Source organism: Lolium perenne, chromosome 7, assembly GCF_019359855.2.
Source record: "Lolium perenne isolate Kyuss_39 chromosome 7, Kyuss_2.0, whole genome shotgun sequence".
Classification (NCBI taxonomy): Eukaryota; Viridiplantae; Streptophyta; class Magnoliopsida; order Poales; family Poaceae; genus Lolium; species Lolium perenne.
In genome coordinates this window covers 205783439-205805759 of record NC_067250.2, presented here as the reverse complement: position 1 = coordinate 205805759, position 22321 = coordinate 205783439, and the positions used below count along the sequence as shown (strand labels likewise).

Here is a 22321-nt window from a genome sequence, read left to right as displayed (position 1 = left end):
CATGAGGCGAGACCAGACGCATTAGATAGATATGAACTAGACGCGTTTAACCATGCAAAGAAGAGAAGAAATGGTCAACGACATCGACGACTACCTCAAAACTTTGACTGACCGTGTCCGACACGAACGCGAGCAATGTAGAGAAAACTAGTGTCTCTCCTTTCTGGCGTGTATAGATGGGTGCTAGAAGAGTGTGGTGGCGAAGGGAAAGACCTCGCGGTGGTCTGTGGCGTCCAACATAGCGGGGCGGCGTGGCCGTGCCCACATCGGCGTGGATGCATGTTCGGCATTGGCATCAGCATGTACGTTCGGCATTGGCCTCGGTGGTATCTCTGGTGTGTCAGTGATCGAATGAGGGGACGGGATTGAGGGTGCATCCCGACGGTGACCTAGCAGTGGCGTCGAGCATAGCCGTTCTGACCATGCCGATATCGGCATCGGCAAAGTTTGGAGGCTGTGGTGCTCGAATCAAGGAGGGATTTGTTTCTTGTACGCCAAAAGTGATTTGAAACAAGTTTCGTGTTGAAGGTTAGGTAACGAAAGTTTGTAAGTAAGCCCAAAATTATACTAGCGCCATGGTGAGGTTCTTTTTGATAGAGCTATACGGTTGGGCAAACTTTTTTGACACTTTTTAGATAGGGTTCCTTGTTGTTACACGTATGGCATCATGTATGGCAAATTTGGGATCATTTGGAGATGTTCAAAAAAATCACTTTGCTTAAACGCATGCCGTTTCGTCTCACTGAAACCAGCTTTTCTAACAAGGTGATTTATTCTACCTCCTCTAAATGACCTCAAATTTCATACAGCTGATCTTCTATACATAGATAGATAGATTGTTTCGTTTTTATATTTTTTGAACTTTTTATTTCCCTTTATAATATCCAATTGATTTTCAGGTCAAAACCTCGAAAAACAGCATCATGTATGGCATCATTTTCGCCATAAATTTCAAATTTTGTGAAACTTTCCCTTTTAGATATTCCTTGTTGTTATAGATATGGCATAATGTATGCCAAATTTGGTTAGGTCTCACTGAAACCAGCTTTTGTAACAAGTTAGGTTTTTTCGACCTTCTCAAAAGGGATTTTTTTCTACCTTCTCTAAATGACCTCAAAAATCATACAGACGATCTTCTATACAAAGATAGGTAGATTGTTTCATTTTTACATTTTTTGAACTTTTATTTCCCTTTATAATACCCATTTGTTTTCAGATCAAAACCTCGAAAGTTAACATAACTAGATGGTGAACCCTTCCAAACTTCAAATACAGAGATAGATAGATTGGTTCGTTTATCATTTTTACCGTGAATAGTAATGGCTACAAGAAATCGGTGATGGTCTATCATTTTTTGCGTGAAAAGTAATGGCTACAACAAATCGGTGATGGTTTATCATTTGGGATTTTCGTGAAAATTAATGGCTACAACAAATCGGTGACGGTTTATCATTTTTTGCGTGAAAATTTATGGCTACAACAAATCGGTGATGGTTTATCATTTTTTGCGTGAAAAGTAATGCCTAAAAGAGTTTATAATTTTTAGCGCGTGAAAATAAATACAGAAAACCGCCATTTAGCAAACTTAGAGAGTGGAAGGTAACCGCCGACAGAGAGAGGGAGGGGTTATCCTGCCCGTTAGATCATACGATCAACGGTCGGCGGGCACGATCCGCGTGACATGGGCTAGACCAATCAGGGCAATGTTGCACGTGTGAGAGAATTTGTGGAGGGAGAGGGCAAAACTGAGTAGTATCAAGAAACCAAGGGCACCTATGTAATAAACAGACTAAGGGATTCAAATATGAGATTTAAAAAATGAAAAATGCGTGTTTTGTAGAATAAAACCCATCTTGGCCTATCTCAAACTATTTGCAATACAAATATACATGAGTGTGAGAATTGTGGCCTCATTTAGACAAAGTATGTTTTGGGGAAAGCTGTTTTGGGAAGGGCTTATTGTGGAAAACCATGCACCTTCATAGCTACTAGGTGATTTGAGAAGGCCTTTGAGAAGTGGCAATTTGTGGTAAAACTTGATTTATCTATGACTTATCTATGTTTTGAGAACTGGAAATTTGTGGTAAAGACTCCATGAGTATGTGCCACTATTTTTCGGAATTTTTGCACATTAAATGACTCATTTAACTAGTTAATCCCATTTGTTGACCTGTCTGTTGACCAGCTACTTGAGGGTAAAACTGAGCATATTGCACTAGCCAGTACTAGCACTCAAGGGGAAAACTGAGCACACAAAAAATGCTAGTATAATGCTCGAGGTTATAACTGAGTATATCTAAATTTTCAGGGTTAGACTCGAGGACGCGTGTTGCGGTGCGTAAATGAAAGACGTGCAATATTTGACGCGTAGACGCCGGTCGCGGTGCGAAGTCGAAGACGTGCAATCGTGGACGCGTGGCGCATTGCGTAAGTCCAAGACGTGCAGACGTGCAGCGGTGGACGCGTAGGACGCGGGTCGCATTAACCACCACAAGCCTTTATAGACGCCTCCTCCCACTATCTCTGTCACTCTCACTCGCCTACGCAACGCCGCCTCTCTCACGTCCCATCATCTTCTCCAAAGCAAAAAACCCTCTCCCTCTCCCTCTCCTATGCGGCGAGATGGACAAGGAGAATGCCAATCCCATCGTCCACGGCGCCGTCGGCTCCAAGCGCGACGCCTCCCTCTTCGACGCCGTCCCCTCAACGGACGTCGCCGCCGTCCCCTCAACGGACGTCGCCGCCGCCTCCGCCGGTGCATCGGAGGCTGCTGCCGCCGTCGCGGTCGATCCCACCGGGATGGGACCCCTACGAGCCGGTGCCGTACGTCCCACCCCCGAACCGCTACGACACCTCCATAGAGGACCCATGGAACGAGGTAATAACTACGGTTTGCTTCCTTTTTTGTTCCCCATTCCTTTTTGAACCCTATTTGTGCTGGTGTAGATGGATCTGTGGATGGATGAGTATTGGGCTAATATTTGCGCCGATTTTATTCCATTTTGCTTTGATCCCTCCTTGATTTCGTTCAAGATTTGGGTTTCGGCCGTTCGGTTAATTTATGCAAGTAATAATGGGATCTCAATCAGTTAATTTATGCAAGTAATCATAGGATCTCAATCAGTTATTTTATGCACGAATCAAAAGATATCAACCGTTTAATTTTGCAAATAATCTGGAATGTGTTCAAGTTCAGATCTGGAATCTGTTTCTTTGCCTATGATGAATCGGTGGGCACAGATTTTTACAGGAGGGTTCAGCGAACCATTTCGTGTACAAATCTGTTGTGCATGAGCTTTGGTTCGCTTACACCGTCCCTGTAGACATATAATCGTGTCCACTCTAACCGAGGCTGCCTCTGCTTTTTCCTAACTTTGTTATCATGCACGTTTGCAACTCATTCACTAATAAATTCCCGTTTGATATGGATCAGCTGTCGGCAGCGACGTCGGCAGCGACGACGAGCACCATGACGTCAAGACTCGCCAGTGCTGCGGAGGCTGCAGGTCGCCGATATGTCTCCTACCTCGACGTCGCCAAGGGTGTCTACAGGTGCCCCTTCTGCACTAGGAGGCTCGGCGGCACTGACTTCAACTGCGTCCTCACGCATGCCGAGAACATCGGCCACACCAACCCCAAGGTCGGCGCGTCGGTGAACCCCAACTCCTTCCGCGCCAAGCACTTGGCGCTCGGCATGCACCTCCGCAGCATCCAGCGGGTGGAGATCTCCGGCGGGCGCATGCCTCCGCTCAAGCCCAAGGCTCCCAAGGGGAGCAACAAGTGGAGGCAGAGGCAGATGGGGTAGGCGGAGTCCTGGACGTGTGCTGCTGCTGCCTCCTCCATTTTGTTGTTGGGATCCCTTTGTTGTTAGTTAGGGATCCCTCGTTGTTATGTTGTTAGTATGATGGTGCTGTACTGCTGTGAAGAACCTCGAACCCTACTATGTTTGGCTGCTGAATGCAGCTTATTATCTATATTATCTATCCCTATTCTACTATATGACCTTGTGAATTTATCGTACATTCCCTGTAGATTTGCTTCTAGATTTAACTACATACATATGGACCAGATGGAGTACTAGATTGGGCTCCCTACTAGATTTGCTGCCATATTGGGAAAACAACCAGGGCCAAAAGGCACAAATAATAATTGAAGAAAGACAGAAATGCAAGCTTCTCTAGATTTGATACTAATTATGTGAAAAAAGGCAGAGAGAAGGAGGCAGAAAAGGTACTCTTAAAAGGGAAATGCCAATGGCCGAGAGAGACAAAACCCAGCTCCTGCTCACGTGCAACCAAACGCAATCTCGTCCTGTCCCACGCGGTCCCTTTCTACCAGCCCCACGCGACGCGGGCCCACACGACGCGGCCCCACACGTCAGAACGGAGCGGTCAACTTAACGGGAATCCTGCCGTCTGAGCTGCCTTCTGCGGGTTTCAAACAAGGACTTGGGGAAAAGTGAGGAAAAACTAAGGGGCTGGGGAAAACTGAGCACAACTAAGGAACCGAGGGCACGAAAATAGAAATCCCATTTTTCAATGGTGGCAAGTCAAGCATATTATAGATTTTCTTAGGCATAACGGAAATACTTGCACCAAGATCACATAAAGCATTACAATCAAAGTCATTTTTTTTCGAAATGGGGTATCCCCAGCCTCTGCATCAATTGATGCATGCGGCTTTCTTTATTAAAACGAAACCAGTTATTACAAGTAGCAAAATAAAAAAAATTCAAAACTTATTACACCTCATGGATCACCCAAAGTTGCTACAAAAACAAGCCATCTAAAAACCACTAGCATGAAACGCCTTTGCATCATCATGTTAGTCTTCGATCAGCACGCCAACCGCACCGGCTGTAAAAATCCCGTGCTACCGTTGCCAGTCGGTTGCACCCAATATCCATGGCAAGGCGCTCCTCCTCTGGGCGCAGATAGGACCACATATGGATCCAATGGGTAGCCAAAGGAATAACCTGCAGAAATGATGGAATTTTTTTTTGTCAAAAATGCAATTATTACGTACGTTCCATATTGCCCAAAGCAAGGCACATACTCCAACTCTAATGTGAGCTTTACTCTTTTTATCTACCCCATTTAGCCATTTTCCAAACAAATTAGTTATATTCAATGGCGAAGGTATATTGAAAGTCATGTATATTGAAAGGCACATACAATCAAAGTCATTGACCTTCATCTTAATGATGGGCTCCCAACCATCCTCTAGCTTCCTAGGAATAGAAGTTTCGCGATTTAGTTTCTCTTCTCTAGCTTTTATGAGAGCATTTGTAATATGTTTCGTGAAAGCCAAATTTATAGCACTAGCATTAGGACTCTTAGCAAGTTTTTGTAAGAAATTTATAACTTCAGAGATATGGCAATCATCAAAATCCAAACCATTATAATCTAAAGCAATGGGATCATTATCCCCAATGTTGGAAATAATTTCAGCAGTTTTATCACAGGCAGTTTCAGCAGTTTTAGCAGTTTCAGGCAATTTTTCGCGCTTTGCATTAGAAGTGGAAACATTGCCAACACCAATTATTTTATCATTAATAGTAGGAGGTGCAGCAACATGTGTATCATTAGCATTACTAGTGGTGGTAATAGTCCAAACTTTAGCTATATTGTCTTCTTTTTCATTTTCTTCTTTCTCCCACCTAGCACGCAATTCGGCCATCAATCTTATATTCTCATTAATTCTAACTTGGATGGCATTTGCTGTAGTAACAATTTTATGATTATGATTTTCATTAGGCATAACTTTCGATTTCAAAAGATCAACATCAGCAGCAAGACTATCGACTTTAGAAGCAAGTATATCAATTTTCTCAAGCTTTTCTTCAACAGATTTGTTAAAAGCAGTTTGTGTACTAATAAATTCTTTAAGCATAGCTTCAAGTCCAGGGGGTGTGTTCCTATTATTGTTGTAAGAATTCCCATAAGAATTACCATAGCCGTTGCCATTATTATAAGGATATGGCCTATAGTTGTTACTAGAATTGTTCCGGTAAGCATTGTTGTTGAAATTATTATTTTTAATGAAGTTTACATCAACATGTTCTTCTTGAGCAACCAATGAAGCTAACGGAATATTATTAGGATCAATATTTGTCCTATCATTCACAAGCATAGACATAATAGCATCAATCTTATCACTCAAGGAAGAGGTTTCTTCAACATAATTTACCTTCTTACCTTGTGGAGCTCTTTCCGTGTGCCATTCAGAGTAATTAATCATCATATTATCAAGAAGCTTTGTTGCTTCACCAAGAGTGATGGACATAAAGGTACCTCCAGCAGCTGAATCCAATAGGTTCCGCGAAGAAAAATTCAGTCCTGCATAAAAGGTTTGGATGATCATCCAAGTAGTCAGTCCATGGGTTGGGCAATTTTTAACCAAAGATTTCATTCTTTCCCATGCTTGTGCAACATGCTCAGTATCCAATTGTTTAAAATTCATTATGCTACTTCTCAAAGATATAATTTTAGCAGGGGGGATAATATCTACCAATAAAAGCATCCTTGCATTTAGTCCATGAATCAATACTATTCTTAGGCAGAGATAGCAACCAAACTTTAGCTCTTCCTCTTAGTGAGAAAGGGAACAATTTTAATTTAATAATGTCACCATCTACATCCTTATACTTTTGCATTTCACAAAGTTCAACAAAATTATTGAGATGGGCAGCAGCATCATCAGAACTAACACCAGAAAATTGCTCTCGCATAACAAGATTCAGTAAAGCAGGTTTAATTTCAAAGAATTCTGCTGTAGTAGCAGGTGGAGAAATAGGCGTGCATAAGAAATCATTATTATTTGTGGTTGTGAAGTCACACAACTTAGTATTTTCAGGAGTACCCATTTTAGCAATAGTAAATAAAGCAAACTAGATAAAGTAAATGCAAGTAACTATTTTTTGTGTGTTTTTGATATAGCAAACAAGATAGCAAAACTAGCAACTAATTTTTTTTGTGTTTTGATATAATGCAGCAAACAAAGTAGTAAATAAAATAAAGCAAGACAAAAACAAAGTAAAGAGATTGGATTGTGGAGACTCCCCTTGCAGCGTGTCTTGATCTCCCCGGCAACGGCGCCAGAAAACAGTCTTGATACGCGTACAACACGCGACCGTTGGGAACCCCAAGAGGAAGGTGTGATGCGTACAGCGGCAAGTTTTCCCTCAGTAAGAAACCAAGGTTTATCGAACCAGTAGGAGCCAAGAAGCACGTTGAAGGTTGATGGCGGCGAGATGTAGTGCGGCGCAACACCAGGGATTCCGGCGCCAACGTGGAACCTGCACAACACAACCAAAGTACTTTGCTCCAACGAAACAGTGAGGTTGTCAATCTCACCGGCTTGCTGTAACAAAGGATTAGATGTATAGTGTGGATGATGATTGTTTGTAGAAAACAGTAGAACAAGTATTGCAGTAGATTGTATTCGATTAAAAGAATGGACCGGGATCCACAGTTCACTAGAGGTGTCTCTCCCATAAGATAAATAGCATGTTGGGTGAACAAATTACAGTTGGGCAATTGACAAATAGAGAGGGCATGACAATGCACATACATGATATGATGAGTATTGTGAGATTTAATTGGGCATTACGACAAAGTACATAGACCGCTATCCAGCATGCATCTATGCCTAAAAAGTCCACCTTCAGGTTATCATCCGAACCCCTTCCAGTATTAAGTTGCAAACAACAGACAATTGCATTAAGTATGGTGCGTAATGTAATCAATAACTACATCCTCGGACATAGCATCAATGTTTTATCCCTAGTGGCAACATCACATCCACAACCTTAGAACTTTCTGTCACTGTCCCAAATTTAATGGAGGCATGAACCCACTATCGAGCATAAATACTCCCTCTTGGAGTTAAGAGTAAAAACTTGGCCAGAGCCTCTACTAATAACAGAGAGCATGCAAGATCATAAACAACACATAGATAATAGATTGATAATCAACATAACATAGTATTCTCTATCCATCGGATCCCAACAAACACAACATATAGCATTACAGATAGATGATCTTGATCATGTTAAGCAGCTCACAAGATCCGACAATGAAGCATAATGAGGAGAAGACAACCATCTAGCTACTGCTATGGACCCATAGTCCAGGGGTGAACTACTCACTCATCACTCCGGAGGCGACCATGGCGGTGTAGAGTCCTCCGGGAGATGAATCCCCTCTCCGGCAGGGTGCCGGAGGCGATCTCCTGAATCCCCCGAGATGGGATTGGCGGCGGCGGCGTCTCTGGAAGGTTTTCCGTATCGTGGCTCTCGGTACTGGGGGTTTCGCGACGAAGACTATATGTAGGCGGAAGGGCAGGTCAGGGGGCCACACGAGGGCCCCACACAGTAGGTCGGCGCGGCCAAGGCTTGGGCCGCGCCGCCCTGGTGTCTGGGCACCTCGTGGCCCCACTTCGTGACTCCTTCGGTCTTCTGGAAGCTTCATGTGAAAATAGGCCCCTGGGCGTTGATTTCGTCCAATTCCGAGAATATTTCCTTACTAGGATTTCTGAAACCAAAAACAGCAGAAAACAACAACTGGCTCTTCGGCATCTCGTTAATAGGTTAGTGCCGGAAAATGCATAAATATGACATAAAGTATGCATAAAACATGTAGATATCATCAATAATGTGGCATGGAACATAAGAAATTATCGATACGTCGGAGATGTATCAGGGTACATGATGTATGGATAGCGGTAGTACCCCTCCATGGAGACATCGGTATTACTGGTGGAGACACGTGGCCAGAGCAAAACTGCTTGAAACAACTCAGACCAAAACTCTAATAACTTTTGAATCCGAACCCCAAACTAGATGGAACCAATTTTGTTGGAAATATAATGATAAGAGCTACCCCCACCAAATTTAGAGGTGGGAACCTATTCAAACAAAACCGGGTAGAAATGGCAATGTAAAAATGCAACAAATTTTCCAAATTTCGTTTTCGATGAACTAAAGCTTGTCATGGAAATAACTACAAGCTATAGCTCACACATGGATAATATCCAAATAACAATCAATAATGATGATGTCAAATATACAAGGTTTTGCGTTCTCTCTGAACGATACGATCAAGTTACTCATTTGAGAGCCCCTCTTGATAGTACGACAAACTATTCTATAATCAAACCCGGTTTCCTAACAACAACAAGAGGCAAGTAAAAGAAAATCTTATCTAGAACAAACATTAACTTTGCGCATTCCACTTGAGCAAGATGATGACGATTTTGATCACAACAAGATGGAACACCTCTTGCGAATATCACCCCCGTACTCCACTATGGGGGAGCCTCTTCTTCGGCATATCTTCATATATCCATGATCACCATATGAACGGCAAGCTTCAAGCATATGATATCTTCTAGATGGCTCATCTTGAATTTGTACTTCATTTTTTCTTTCTTCATTATGTTGATGTCTTGATAGTACACATGAGATATCACTCCATATTGTTCTTTAAGACATAATTGGCTCAACTCTCTCATGACCAAACTTCGGATCGCTCCTTGATTAACGTCTTGGTCATCACTTTATCTTCTTTAGTTTTTTCTTCTTTCAACCTTTTTTTTTATCAAATTCTTCTTTCAACCTTGAAGCCAACGTATGGTTCAAGGAATGGCTATGGGAAAATCCTACAAATATAACTTAATGCAACCATTAGCCCATAAAAATATCATTAATTACCAAAAACATACATGGGGGCTCCATGCATTTTCAGGTGGACCCATGACCAATGTGGAGGGCGCCCTTTGTTGTCCCAAATATTGGGGTGTGAGGAGGCACATGGATGTACAAACAAAACATGCCCACATTTTGGTGGATCAGGAGGCCTGCTAGACCCTATTTTGCTATCTGGACAACGATCAAGCTGATGGGGGTGGGGGGTGGAAGGTTGAGAGCACTGCTGGAAATGCTCTAAAGGTGACGGATAGGACCCCCTACACATGTACCAAATAAATCACAAAAGCACTCGCGAGTAACATTTTTTAGACACTCAAATCCCGGCCCAAAGAAATAACCTCAAAAAGTGCAATATATACAATCTAATCCCATCAAAATTAATATGTATTACTTTTGGCATTCTTTGAGCCTAGAAGGTATGTAGTACTCCAAAGGTACTTCTGGTGGTCCCACATCCTTTTATCTATCTAATTGTTTCTAGAATAATACAAAATAATAAAACAAAGCTAATATTCTATGTATATATATTATGTTTGAAAAAATGAGAGAAATACACAATACGTACCTTGAAAAAAAATATAACGTGAGTAGTTTAAAAATGGGCTGAATTCGCAACCCAGTTTGAACTAGCTAGTAGTCATAGCTAGATTAGTACTTTCTAATATCTAGAGTTGTTCTTGAATCTGGATTAAAATTTAGTGACATCATCGATATGTTTTGTACCTATGTCGTATCATAATTTTACAAACCCCCTCCGTCTATAAATAGATGTCTGAGGTTTGTCTAAATCTGGATGTATCTAGTTACTAAATAGCGTTTAGATACATCTAAATTTAGATAAATTTAGACGTCTATTTATAGACTCGAGGTAGTATATGTTTTCCTGATAGTTTTGGATTCGGGGGTACCCATTATAGGATAACATGTTCTCGGTTTGAGCCTTGTGTTCGGCTAGGCTTTGAATGGGCCATCTTCTTCATACTTATACTTTGAGCGCCACATACTGGCCTAATCACCAGGGTTTATGCTGCAGAACGGAAATTTCCTGCAGAACCCGGTCCAATGTTATCCATGGGCTCTATCTGCAACATGCAAAACCTGAATTACCGTAAAGATAAACACATCACTTCTTCCTGTGAACTGTGAAAAGGAAGCAGCATCCATTATTCCCCGGTGGCCATCACAATCTTTTTTCTGCACAGTAGTTTTTCAGCTTTTGAACTCAAGAATCAGAGCCAAGTGCAAATTTGACTCAGCAGGCCCAAGCTGATCAAGAACACGTCACAAAAACTAATTTCCAAAAAATAACAGGAAAAAGAAAGACAGAGAGATTCCAGGACATAATGCTTTTTCATTCCTTTTTGTTCATAGCACATCATAGGCTATCACATAGCCAGCATATTTACATTTCAGAAAGAAGCACAAACATGGCACATTTTAGAGATCCTTTTTTTGTTCTTTTTTTTCTCCCTTTGCCTCTTGTCCTACTGTTTCTCTTGTTTATATCAAGCTTCAAAACACACTTGATTTTAACATTTGTTTGACGACGACAACGATGATACAAATTCACCAAGGGCATGCATCCTTAATCAGACCCCCTGGGACAAGACCAAGAATTTCTTCTTGGTCATCTTTTCCATGAGGTGACACCAACAGCCACATTGCTCACCTGGATACACAAGCAAAACATTAAGTCACACATATATTAATTTTCTTAATCATAGGTAGTGATTTCAAAAAGGAGAATGAATGTTCAACGTAGTACTATTAGCTAGAGATGAGGCTAATTACCAGCTTGCCCTTGTCATTCATTGTCCTGGGATTCTCCACCAGAACTGTCTGAGGCCAGGCATCCTGCAAGTAGGAAGAACAAAGTTTAGCTGGAGAATAAAGACGGTGCTATCGTCATTGTCATCGAACATTAGACAAATATTCAGGCAATAAGATCCAATGGACCAGTAAGTGATTTTAACTTGATAACGCACATGGTCGAGCAGAGACTTGGAATGTTAGATTGGTAGCTAATCATCTATATTCTTCTTAGGTACTTGCCTATTTGAGAACTGATTCCACGATGAAGCTATGGAGCAACCTGAACCTACCAAAGTGGTGATCTTTTCAAGAAATTTTGATGCAACAGGAGAGGGTGATCGTCTAATGCATGGTCCCAATATAATTTTGGACCACACAAATATCTACCCGAAATTCCATCCTATATGTGCAGGCAACCGTGCCGATTACTGTGTGCAGGAGTACTAACCAATCCTCTCCATGAAATACAACCCCTAAGATATTTAAACTTTGACCACCACGTTTGACCAATCCCTATAATTTCTTGTACATGTACAATCAAATTCAAAGAAGTAAGTTTGACTGCAAGCATACTAGGACTCTGCCGATTTTGAAACGCAGGTTGTAAGATTTAGCACGAGGAAGCGGGCACTTACTGGAGGAGCAGAGGAGCCCTGGCTTCTGACATGGTTGACGTGCTTGCACATAGCACACGCCACGGTGGAGGCACCGGGCGGGTACGCAAGCATCGTCCGGCACCGGCCGCACGTCAGAGTGACCACCTGACTCGCTGCCAATCCACACATGAGTATGAATGTCAGCCTAGTTCAATGCAACAAGTTCAATTGCAGGAGAAAGACACCATCATTGGAGTTAGTGAGACTTGGAGAAATGATCTTGTACCTGATCTTGTGGAGTTGGAAGTGTTGCAACGGGAGCAGCGTATGCAGGCGGCACTGCGGTTGTAGGTGACGAGGCTGCGGCACCCGGTGCAGATGAGCTCCGACATCGTCGCCGTTGTCTCCGAGGTGTTGCACCTAGGCATGCCTGCAGATTACATTTGCAGCTCGCATGAGTTAGTTTCAGTTCCAAGACAAGGCAATTCTGCAGTAAACTAGCAGACATGCAGAGGCTGGCCAGAACTGATTCTTCCACCATCAGAAGGAGGAGGAAGACGACGATGAAGTAAACTAGCTGGCCAGTACTGCATTCTCATCTGCACACATATTCTAGGCCATGCCAACCAGTTTGGCATGCACATCGTAATAAGCATACATGCAGGACTAACATATGTAATCTAGTATTGCTGTATGTCGATCAGAACATCTCTGTACCGATCAAAAAGTTACGCAATTCCAAGATTGCAATGCGTAATTGGTGCAACTACAAGCTCAAGTCTCCTATGCATACATGCATCGATCTTGAGAGAAAGAGAGAGTGGTCAGACCAACTCCCAGACTATCTAAACACATGAACCCATGAGGAAGAGGCGGTAACATTAATTACCAAGCCAAGAAGAGCTAGCAGGAAGCGCGGCCTTTCTCTTAGCTCAAACGACAAGCTGGAATCGCTACTTGTCGATCGAGAGCCCGTACGATGTGTGTGTGTGAGGTGAGAGGAGAGGAGAGAGCGCTGGAGGTCTACGGTGAGATGTCGTCTCCGGGAGGTGGATTTAAGGGGCAAGCAATGGCTGATGGATTCGCGAGCTGGGCATAAATTCTGGGAATCCGAGAAACCGCCGGGCCGGGTCGGCGGTGATGATGATGGTGGTGGAAGGGAGGGAGGGAAAGGGGAGGATGCTTTTCGGATATGGCCGAATTGCTAGCTCCTCCAATTCCATCCTTCGAGAGAGAGATTGCTTTGGTTCGTTTCTCTCTCCCCCTCCCTCTCTATCGTCGGCGAATCTTTCCTTTCTCACTCCTACGCGACGCGCCAATAATTCATATTCATTTCTTCATTCCTCTCCCGCCCCCTCCTGGATTTTCTTTTCTCTCCGTTTCAGCTCCTTTAGACTAGCCAATAATCTACTACAGTTTTGATTCGATGCCTCCTCACGGATGGAGCGGGCTCTCGATCGTTTCTGGTGGAGTCCGGTTTGAGTTCCGTTTGGGCGCGAGTTCCCCTCTTCTTCCAACGGACTAAGAGCATGTCTAGTAGAGCCCCTAAACCCTCAAACCTCTATAGCAGTTTTACAGGTTGGAAATAGCCATTTTTGTGCACTTTTACAGGTTGAAAAACAGGGGTAAAGAGTAGAACCCCTAAACCCCTAAATAATGCAGTTTGAGGGTTCTAGTCTTTGGCTCAACCCCAACCCCTAAAACTGTCATATGCCATATCACAGATTTCATCACATATCATCATTTCACATATCACAAATATCATCACATTTCACATAAAACAATAAGCATTATAGTTATTTATTACAACACCAAATAGTACATTCGCGCACATAAAACAATAATCATTCAAATTGTTACAACAATGTTGGACCATACAACAATAATTGTTCGAATCAAATAGAACAAAGGTAAATCATGCGGCACGGCGCTGCCCATCCAAATGCCACTGGTGCTCGACTAGATCATCACGGAGACGACCATGAGTGGCTGCATCTTCAATCTCACGATGTGCTTGAAGAAAAGCTTCTACACGAGAAGGGTTTCTTTCCGGTTGCACACGTGTGCCAACATTGTCATAGAAACAAGGCAAGTTTAACCCCCTCTCATCTTCTAGGATCATGTTGTGTAGAATCACACAACACTTCATGATGTCCACCAAGGTTTTCTTGTCCCAAAACCGAGCCGGACCCCGAACTATGGCAAACCTTGCTTGCAAGACACCAAAAGCTCTCTCTATATCCTTGCGGGCTGCCTCTTGTGCCCTTGTGAAATGAGCCTCTTTTCTGGACAAGGGCACCCCATTTTTCTCCTTGATGGACTTCACAAGAGTTGCCCATTCGGGATAAATGCCATCGGTGAGATAGTATCCCATTGAGTAGTCATTGCCATTGACTGTGTAGTTGCAAGTTGGAGCATCTCCAGAAATTATTCTTTTAAACAAAGGAGATCTATTGAGCACATTTATATCATTGAGTGTTCCCGGCAACCCAAAGAATGCATGCCAAATCCATGTGTCCTCCGATGCCACGGCCTCAAGCACAATGGTAGCATCACGGCTTTTACCGCAATACATTCCATGCCATGCCTTTGGGCAATTTTTCCATGTCCAATGCATGCAATCAAGGCTACCTAGCATCCCCGGCCATCCCCTTTTTTCATTGGTTTCCATCAATCTTTTTGTATCTTCCTCGTTTGGTGCTCGAAGGTATGTCTCACCATACAACCGGATAACTAACTTAGCAAATCTACGGACGGATTCCGTGGTTGTATCTTGCCCAATGCGAAGATACTCGTCCGTGTAGTCCGCAGGTACACCATAGGCCAGTACCCGCATTGCCGCCGATATCTTCTGGTATGCACTAAACCCCATGATACCGGCGGCGGATCTACGACGCTTGAAATATGTGGAGGCCGCCTCACAGTCGATGACAATCTTCACAAATAGACTACGGCGCATTCGGTACCTTCAAGGAAGAGGCGAGGAGGGTACGTAGGTACCTCGGCGAAGTAGTCTTCCATCAAATGCTCGTGTCCGAGAGCGCGGTTCCGGTAGATGGTGGTTCGCCCCATCGTCGACCCTCTCCTCTGATCCATCAGCTTCGCGCGGTCTTCAAACGATTGCACCTCGACGAGGAGGCTCATCATCTCGACATCATCGTCTTGCAACAACTCATCAATGTCGGAATCGTCGGATGTCGACCAATCCGACGAATCCGACATCGAGTCCATGACAACGTTGTTGTTCATCTCCATCTGCAAAAAAATCAACCATCAATTAGTGCTACAAAATGAAACAAAAAAATGAAACAAAAGAAGAAAAAAAAGAACATACCGGGCGGGCGGGCGGAGGCCGGGCGGGCGGGGCGCGGCGGGAGGAGGCCTGGCGGGCGGGAGGAGGCGAAGCGGCCGGGCGGGCGGGAGGAGGCGGGGCGCGGCGGGAGGAGGCCGGGCGGGTGGAGGGCGGGCGGGCGGAGGGCGGGCGGGCGGAGGGCGGGGCGGGCGGAGGCCGGGCGCGGTGGAGGGCGAGGCGGAGGCCGGGCGGGCGGAGGCGAGGCGGAGGCGGGCGCGCGGAGGAGGGGCGGGCGGAGGCGGGCCGGAGGGCGGGAGGCGAGGCCGGGCGGGCGGAGGCCGGGCGCGGCGGGCGGCGGCCGGGCGGGCGCAGCGGGCGGAGGCCGGGCGCAGCGGGCGGGGGCCGGGCGGGCGGGCGGAGGCCGGGCGGGCGCAGGCGGGCCGGAGGGCGGCGGCGGCGGCGGGGCTGGAGGGCGGCGGCGGCGGGGCTGGAGGGCGGCGGCGGCGGCGGGAGGAGGCCGGGAGGAAGAGGGAGGAAGAGGAACGAGCTGAAATGTCCCTCCCGCGCATGTCGGAGGCGTTTGCAGGTCGGGGACGGGTTGGATTGCCCAACCCTTGTTTCTACAGGCCAACAAGGGATTCCCAGGTCCGACCTGGGAATTTTTTTACAGTTTTACAGTTTTAAGGGCTCTAGTCTTTGCGATTTTTTCGTCAAAAACTGTAAAAAAGCGGTTATTTTTACAGATTTAGGGGTTTAGGGGCTCTACTAGACATGCTCTAATAACTTCCTACTATCTGAGTTCGTTAGAGCTATCGTAGTCCGTACGCCCAACTTGCAGCCACGAAAGAGACCGTGTGTAGGGGGTGATTTCTGGCTCGCTTGGCTCGGCCTCGTACTCCCTCACATGTCATTTTTGCAGGATATTTATGTATACCTAGACCTAAGTAAAAACAAGAAAACACACGATTGGGACAAGCCCTAGATATTTGAGGACTTCTGCCTGGCAAAAGAATGTGTGATGTCTTTTTTTTGGCACTATGCATGTGTCTTGTGTCGTGTTGTTTTGTTGCTTATCTGAAGCTACTAAAATACTACCTCCATCCCAAGATTTAAGGCTCACGTCCTCCGTTTCTTGATATAAGATGTATAGATTTTTTAAGAAATGCTCCAAAACATAAGGTGTATTGCGTTGAACCACTCATTTGGACATTTTTTTACGGATTCAATTGTATTTTCATAGCTCATGCAACTTCTCTATTTTCTCAAGTCAATAATTTAGAGGTATTCTTGCTCAGAACTCCTGTAACTTGTCCTTAATGTGTGTTTCTTAATTTTCGTGCCTAAAACTATACACCCTATATCTAGGAACGGAGGGCGTATTTTTTTATTTGAAAATTCGAACCAAGTGAAGGTTGATCAAACTTTTAGAAGAATATATCAACAAATATAATAATTTGTAGATACCATACCAAAATGCCTTGTGCTTCCATAGACCCCCAAATCTCAAAACAGGGTAAACCACCGAAAAGGTATCTTCTTGAGTGAAACACAAGAATGGTTGAGATTAAACGACATCTATTCGGGATTAGGGGTAGGTGGCTAAGATTAAATGATACCAAGATGCCTCTACAACAATATATTTCATTATCTGTCTAATAAAATTCATTTTGTATTTTGCATGTTAATATTTTTTGGTAAAAACTTAGTGAAACCGGATATAGCTTGACTTTCTAAAAATAATATAAGCCTTAAGCTTTATGATGGATGTAGTAGGAAAAAGAAGTAAGAAATTGCACAAATAGAATTGTCGCTGCATTGCTTCGACCATATGACGGTTCCCCACGAATAAACCAGTCTCTTGTACTTCTTCGAATAAAATGAATTAAATTGACCGTTTTGTTATAAAAATACGAGGAAGACATTTGTTTATTTGTGTAGGTTATGCACAAAGGAAATATCTAAGAACAAAAAACATTTGTTTCCCTCTATGATAGTAATCACTAGCGGACGCAACTAATCTTATCCCTTCTCCACATCCCTCTTTCCTTTCCCAATCACTTAAGCCAAATTTTGGTCATTCGGTCTGCAGTTGATCTTATGGTGGTTGTGGAAATTGGTTCAATCCCTTTCCAGTGTAGCTTCCCTCTCAACTTAGTTATTTCACGCTGGTTACATATATCCATATGTCGGTCATTGGCGTCAGCCAAACTCAAAGGTAACATAACTTACATTGACTAAGCAGTGAGCACACGCTAACTCGTTGCAACTATGGAGCTAAAATATGATTGTTCCTTTTCTATATCGTAGTTATGTCCATATATATCGAGGTCTAATGGATTGATCACACTTTAACTCATGTCCTTGTTAAGTGTTCTTTGAAATCCAGGTGCGTGTTAAATACCTCAGTGTTTACATGAGGAGTTATCCACCTTTTCCATTGGTTCAAGGGCGCAAAATAATGTATACACAAAATCAAATCAAATATAGAAGTAATCCAATAAGGACACACGATTGACTTATCTTGCTTATCCATCAGAATCTACTGAAAGAGAGAAATCATGTGCACGCATAATGGCAGCACTAGTAAAACAAATAACGAACACACACTAGAATTTGAGATTCTAGATGGAGATCGAGGGTGATGGGCAGGCACGAGGAAGATGCATATGTACTGTATCAAAAATCTGTGGCCACGTAGCCGTTTGCTGGCCAATCACGTAGTGCCCTTTTAGCTTTCAGGCCGGTAATGACACGTCGGCATTTGTTCTTCGCGTCAAATCAGCAAGCCGTCCAGTGTCAAAGCCCACGTGGATGGCTGGCATTGCATCCAAACGCCATGCTGCACGACCAGAGGCATCTCCATCTATCGCCAATCATGCGCTGATGCATCTTGGGGAAAAGCATAAGCTCCAAGTCAAAATTGAACAGGACGTCGTGGTTCAAATGGGACCATTCCGGCCCTCTTCATTGGAGCTGTTGTACTTTACAGATTTCTGAGAAAAAACTTAAATTAATTTTGTTGGCAATAGGTACTAAATGGTTACTTCCCCGTCAAATATTACATTGGGTCCTAGTTTTGTCGTGATTTAATTTGGATCATTAACTTTACCAACAATATATATTTTTTTTATAAAAAATATGCAATTGACATGCTTTATTTAAATATGAATACAACCGTATAACGTTTCCAGCATATAACACACATTGTTGGCTACAATGATGGTCAAAGTTGAACCACAAAAAAACGTGTGAGCCATGTAATTGTGGATGAAGGGAGTATATTCTATTTCGTATTTTCTTTAGATTTGGAAGCGAGATACATGCAGATTCTAATACCAGATTATGTCGAATTATATTATAATTTGGACTAGTACAATAACTATTTGCGCTCGGACTGGAAATGGAAATATACCACATGCACATGAGAAGACTGTATTATCGATAAATACACGATTAAATACCCAAATGTTATATGATAACACTACCCGATGTGTCCAATTACATCTTACAAGATATATGTGTACAAATAAATATACCTTCTACAAAACCAAGTCGGTATACAAAGTATGCACCTGTAAATTAACATGCTCTAAAATAAACTGATACATAAAAATATAAGAAAGTACTATAATTGTACACATTAAGAACACATAGAACACTAGAAGGTACTGAAATTTGAAATAAAGCAGTCATAAGCATAGCATATGTGCCATCCCATAGAAAAATATGACATTCAGATATCCCTAGTCAGCACTTCAAATTAACTAATAAATTGGATAATCGTATTTGAAAAGTATGATTATTCGGCTTGAATATTAGTATTATCCTAGATCGTCCTATATCATCCGGACTATCAAGTGGATTGGGATTCAGACTGATTGTGTTTGAATGACAAAAGCTCTTTCCTTTTCTATATCAAAGGGTTTCAAAATGTTTTGGTTAGAATTTAACCTAATCATTAATCCACAATCCTATATATTCTTTCCTCTTTCATATATTGTTGCTACATTGATGAGAGATAAAAACACACTACTCTGCACATGTGTTTTCTTTGCCGTTCCATCGAGGCTAAGATTCATTTACAGTTAGAAGTCCATGTAGCTGAAGGGGTTTAGAACTCATATAGTGTCACTTGAGCTTAAAGAGATGGCCTCCAAAGAGTGATGAAATGGTATTGCTAGTGGGTGGATAGGTCAAGGGAGGAGGATGAGCCACAAAAGGTATAAGTGAAGGAGAATAGTTTTCGTGCTGAAGGGCTATCGCTTTTGTATTTATTTTCCTATTTTTTCTCTTATTAACTTTTTTCCTATTGAAATGTCGTTGGGGATCCTCTGGTGTATTTTCTTGTTCCATCTTAACATGAAAATATATGCAGTGACAGGAAATAGGGTCCCCCGCTAAGAAATACAATTCACCTTTCATATATAAGTTGACCATATAAGTTCTGTACAATAAACTATGAATAGTTACAAAATCACAACCCCAAAGAAGTGCCTCAAATGCGAATATAAGATATTGTGTGTCATGTATGCCATATATTGTTGAAGTTTTTCAAGTTTTGAATGTGGACGGACAAAATATCCGAGCCTTTTTTTACCAAGGGGGTACTAATTTTAAGTTAGAGTGTGGGTTGCTACCGACTTCCCTAATAACACGTGGATCATGTTCTCACATGCTATTGGTATATGATTTTACAGTTTTTCTAATTCTCGTTCGAATGAGAATTGGCAAAGAGCTCAAGCAACTATTTAGTCATTGGATGTTATTTAAGCAGAGATTCGTGTTTGTTAGTTGCACCATTGTCAAACTGAATTTTTTCTAGTAGCACCTTGTTTTCAACTGGATTTTCTTGGTTGCACTATGGTTGCAACATTAATATTTATTTTTCAAATGTGGCTAACATCGTTGGAATTAGAACTAATGCAATTCTCAAGTTGCACATATTATTATGGTTCAAACATTTCCTGGATTTGATTTGACTAGAACAAAGTAGGAACACCACGCTGCAATTCTTATCTGCAATGTTATCCGGCTCCACTATATCTTTCACTCGTTTATTATTCCCAACATTCGAGAGGATTCATGCATATGTGTACACATGCACGCATTCACATATGTACAGCTACATGCCTACATTTATCGGTTGTATGTATGCTACGTAGCAAGCTAGATACCATGAGTTCAGACATTACCCTTTTCATATCAGGACGAGAAAGGTGACATGGGTTGTGCCACGTCCTGCAAGTATATGAACTCTTGAGTAACATATTGTACTAGGTATAGGTCCCCGTGTTTTATCACGGTTGTACCTGTAATTGTACATGTGTCCGCCTACATATATATGAGCAGTCGGCTCTATTGGTGCTGTGCAATCTCCAAAAACTCTTCTACATGGTATCAGAGGCCCCTCAGGTCCTGACCTAGCCGCCGCCCTCTCCCCCCTAGGGCGCCGCCAGCCCTCCTCCTCCCAGCCCTAGCCGCCGCCCCTCTTCTCCTTGGGCGCCGCCGGCCCTCCTCCTCCCAGCCCTAGCCGCCGACCCTCCCCACCCCGGGCGCCGCTGGTCCTCCCTCCCACCACCACCACCGCTTCCGCCATGGCCGGTTTCTCCTCCTCCGGCCCCTCCGATCCCTTCGACTCCTCCCGCTCCGGCAGCAGCAAGCCCTTCGCCGGCCCCTCCGTCGTCATCATCCGCGACATCCCCATCGCCTAGCGCGTGCCGGTGACGCTCTCCACCACCGCTGCCAACTTCTTCCCGTGGAAAACGTACTTCGGGCTGCTCTTCCGCGAGTATGATCTCCTCGATCACGTCGACGGCACCATCGACCTCCTCGCCATGCCGCATGACCCTGAGTGGCACGCCATTGACGCCACCACCATCCACTGGTTTTACCAGACCATCTCCAACGACATCTTCCACACCGTCGTCCGGGACGGCGACTCCGCGCGCACGGTTTGGGCTAAGATCACCAGCCTCTTCACCGACAACAAAATCCAGCGGGCCACCTTCCTTCAGCAGGAGTTCTTCGGCACCCACCAGAACGACCAGTCTCTCGACGAGTACGTCCTCAAGCTGAAGAGCTTCTCCGACGAGCTCCGTGACTTGGAGTTTCCGATCGATGACAAGATCATGCTCTCCACCCTGTCGGCGGGTCTCGGTGAGGATCTCAGCAACGCCGCCTCCAACCTCACGCTCCTCACCACGCCCACCTTCGAGCAGGCCATGGCCTACCTGCGCCTCGAGGAGCGCCACCTCAAGCATCTCCAGGCTCGGGCGGCCCATACCGCCTTCATCGCCGGCTTCTCCCGCGGTGCCCAGACTCCCGCGCCTTGCGCCCCCGCTCCCCGCCCCACAGGTCCGCCGCCGGGTTTCCCCGCAGCCGGTCACCAGGCCGGTCAGACCGGGCCGTAGGCCGGCCCATCCGGTCACCAGGCCGGCCAGACCGGGCCATGGACCGGCCCAGCCGGCGCCCAGGCCGGTCAGATCGGCCCCTGGACCGGGCAGGCGGCTACTGCAGCGGTGGTCGCCGCGGACGTCGTCGTCATGGAGGTGGTAGCAACGGCGGTGGCAATGGTGGTGCCAACGCCACCGCCCCCGCGCCTCGTCTACCTCAGCACACCGCCCCTCCGCCATGGACCGCCGGTCACAATCCGTGGACCGGGGTCGTTCATGCTTACTCCATTCATGTGCCGCGCGCCCCCTACCCGGGCATCATGGGGCCGCGTCCGGCCACCCACCAGGCCTTCTACGCGGCGCCCGGCCCGCCCCGGCCTACGCCGCCCCCCCGAGCTCGGCCTCGTGGGACCCCGCGCTCCTGACCGCCCTCCAGAGCGTTCCCTCCGCCGGGGCGTATGGTGGCGGTGGCGACTGGTTCATGGACACCAGTGCCTCCGCGCATATGGCTGCGCACCCC

General features: G+C 44.6%; 3 protein-coding genes across 3 annotated transcripts; 1 reads left to right on the top strand and 2 right to left on the bottom strand.

The window, feature by feature from the left end:
- Positions 1-11040: 11040 nt before the first annotated feature.
- Positions 11041-13617, bottom strand: LOC127314422 (protein LOL4). The gene is made up of 5 exons (XM_051344887.2): positions 13007-13617; positions 12404-12547; positions 12157-12290; positions 11501-11563; positions 11041-11378 (listed from the first exon to the last, which is right to left on the bottom strand). The coding sequence occupies exons 2-5, from the start codon at positions 12543-12545 to the stop codon at positions 11337-11339; spliced, it is 381 nt and encodes a 126-aa protein (XP_051200847.1). The 5' UTR covers positions 12546-12547; positions 13007-13617; the 3' UTR covers positions 11041-11336.
- A 1437-nt stretch (positions 13618-15054) lies between these two features.
- LOC127315626 (uncharacterized) lies at positions 15055-15601 on the bottom strand. The gene is made up of 2 exons (XM_051346097.2): positions 15452-15601; positions 15055-15372 (listed from the first exon to the last, which is right to left on the bottom strand). The coding sequence occupies exon 2, from the start codon at positions 15370-15372 to the stop codon at positions 15055-15057; it is 318 nt and encodes a 105-aa protein (XP_051202057.2). The 5' UTR covers positions 15452-15601.
- Positions 15602-21243: 5642 nt separating this feature from the next.
- On the top strand, positions 21244-21819 carry LOC127315627 (uncharacterized). The gene has a single exon (XM_051346098.1). The coding sequence runs from the start codon at positions 21244-21246 to the stop codon at positions 21817-21819; it is 576 nt and encodes a 191-aa protein (XP_051202058.1).
- Positions 21820-22321: the final 502 nt, after the last annotated feature.

Excerpts from the sequence above, each read along its gene's own strand:
- LOC127315627 (XM_051346098.1), top strand. The coding sequence starts at position 21,244 with ATGCCGCATGACCCTGAGTGGCACGCCATTGACGCCACCACCATCCAC.
- LOC127314422 (XM_051344887.2), bottom strand. The coding sequence starts at position 12,545 with ATGCCTAGGTGCAACACCTCGGAGACAACGGCGACGATGTCGGAGCTC. Across the intron at positions 11,564-12,156 it reads AGGGCTCCTCTGCTCCTCCA|GATGCCTGGCCTCAGACAGT; the intron begins GTAAGTGCCCGC and ends TCCTACTTGCAG. Across the intron at positions 11,379-11,500 it reads TGAATGACAAGGGCAAGCTG|GTGAGCAATGTGGCTGTTGG; the intron begins GTAATTAGCCTC and ends TTGTGTATCCAG.
- LOC127315626 (XM_051346097.2), bottom strand. The coding sequence starts at position 15,372 with ATGGAGATGAACAACAACGTTGTCATGGACTCGATGTCGGATTCGTCG.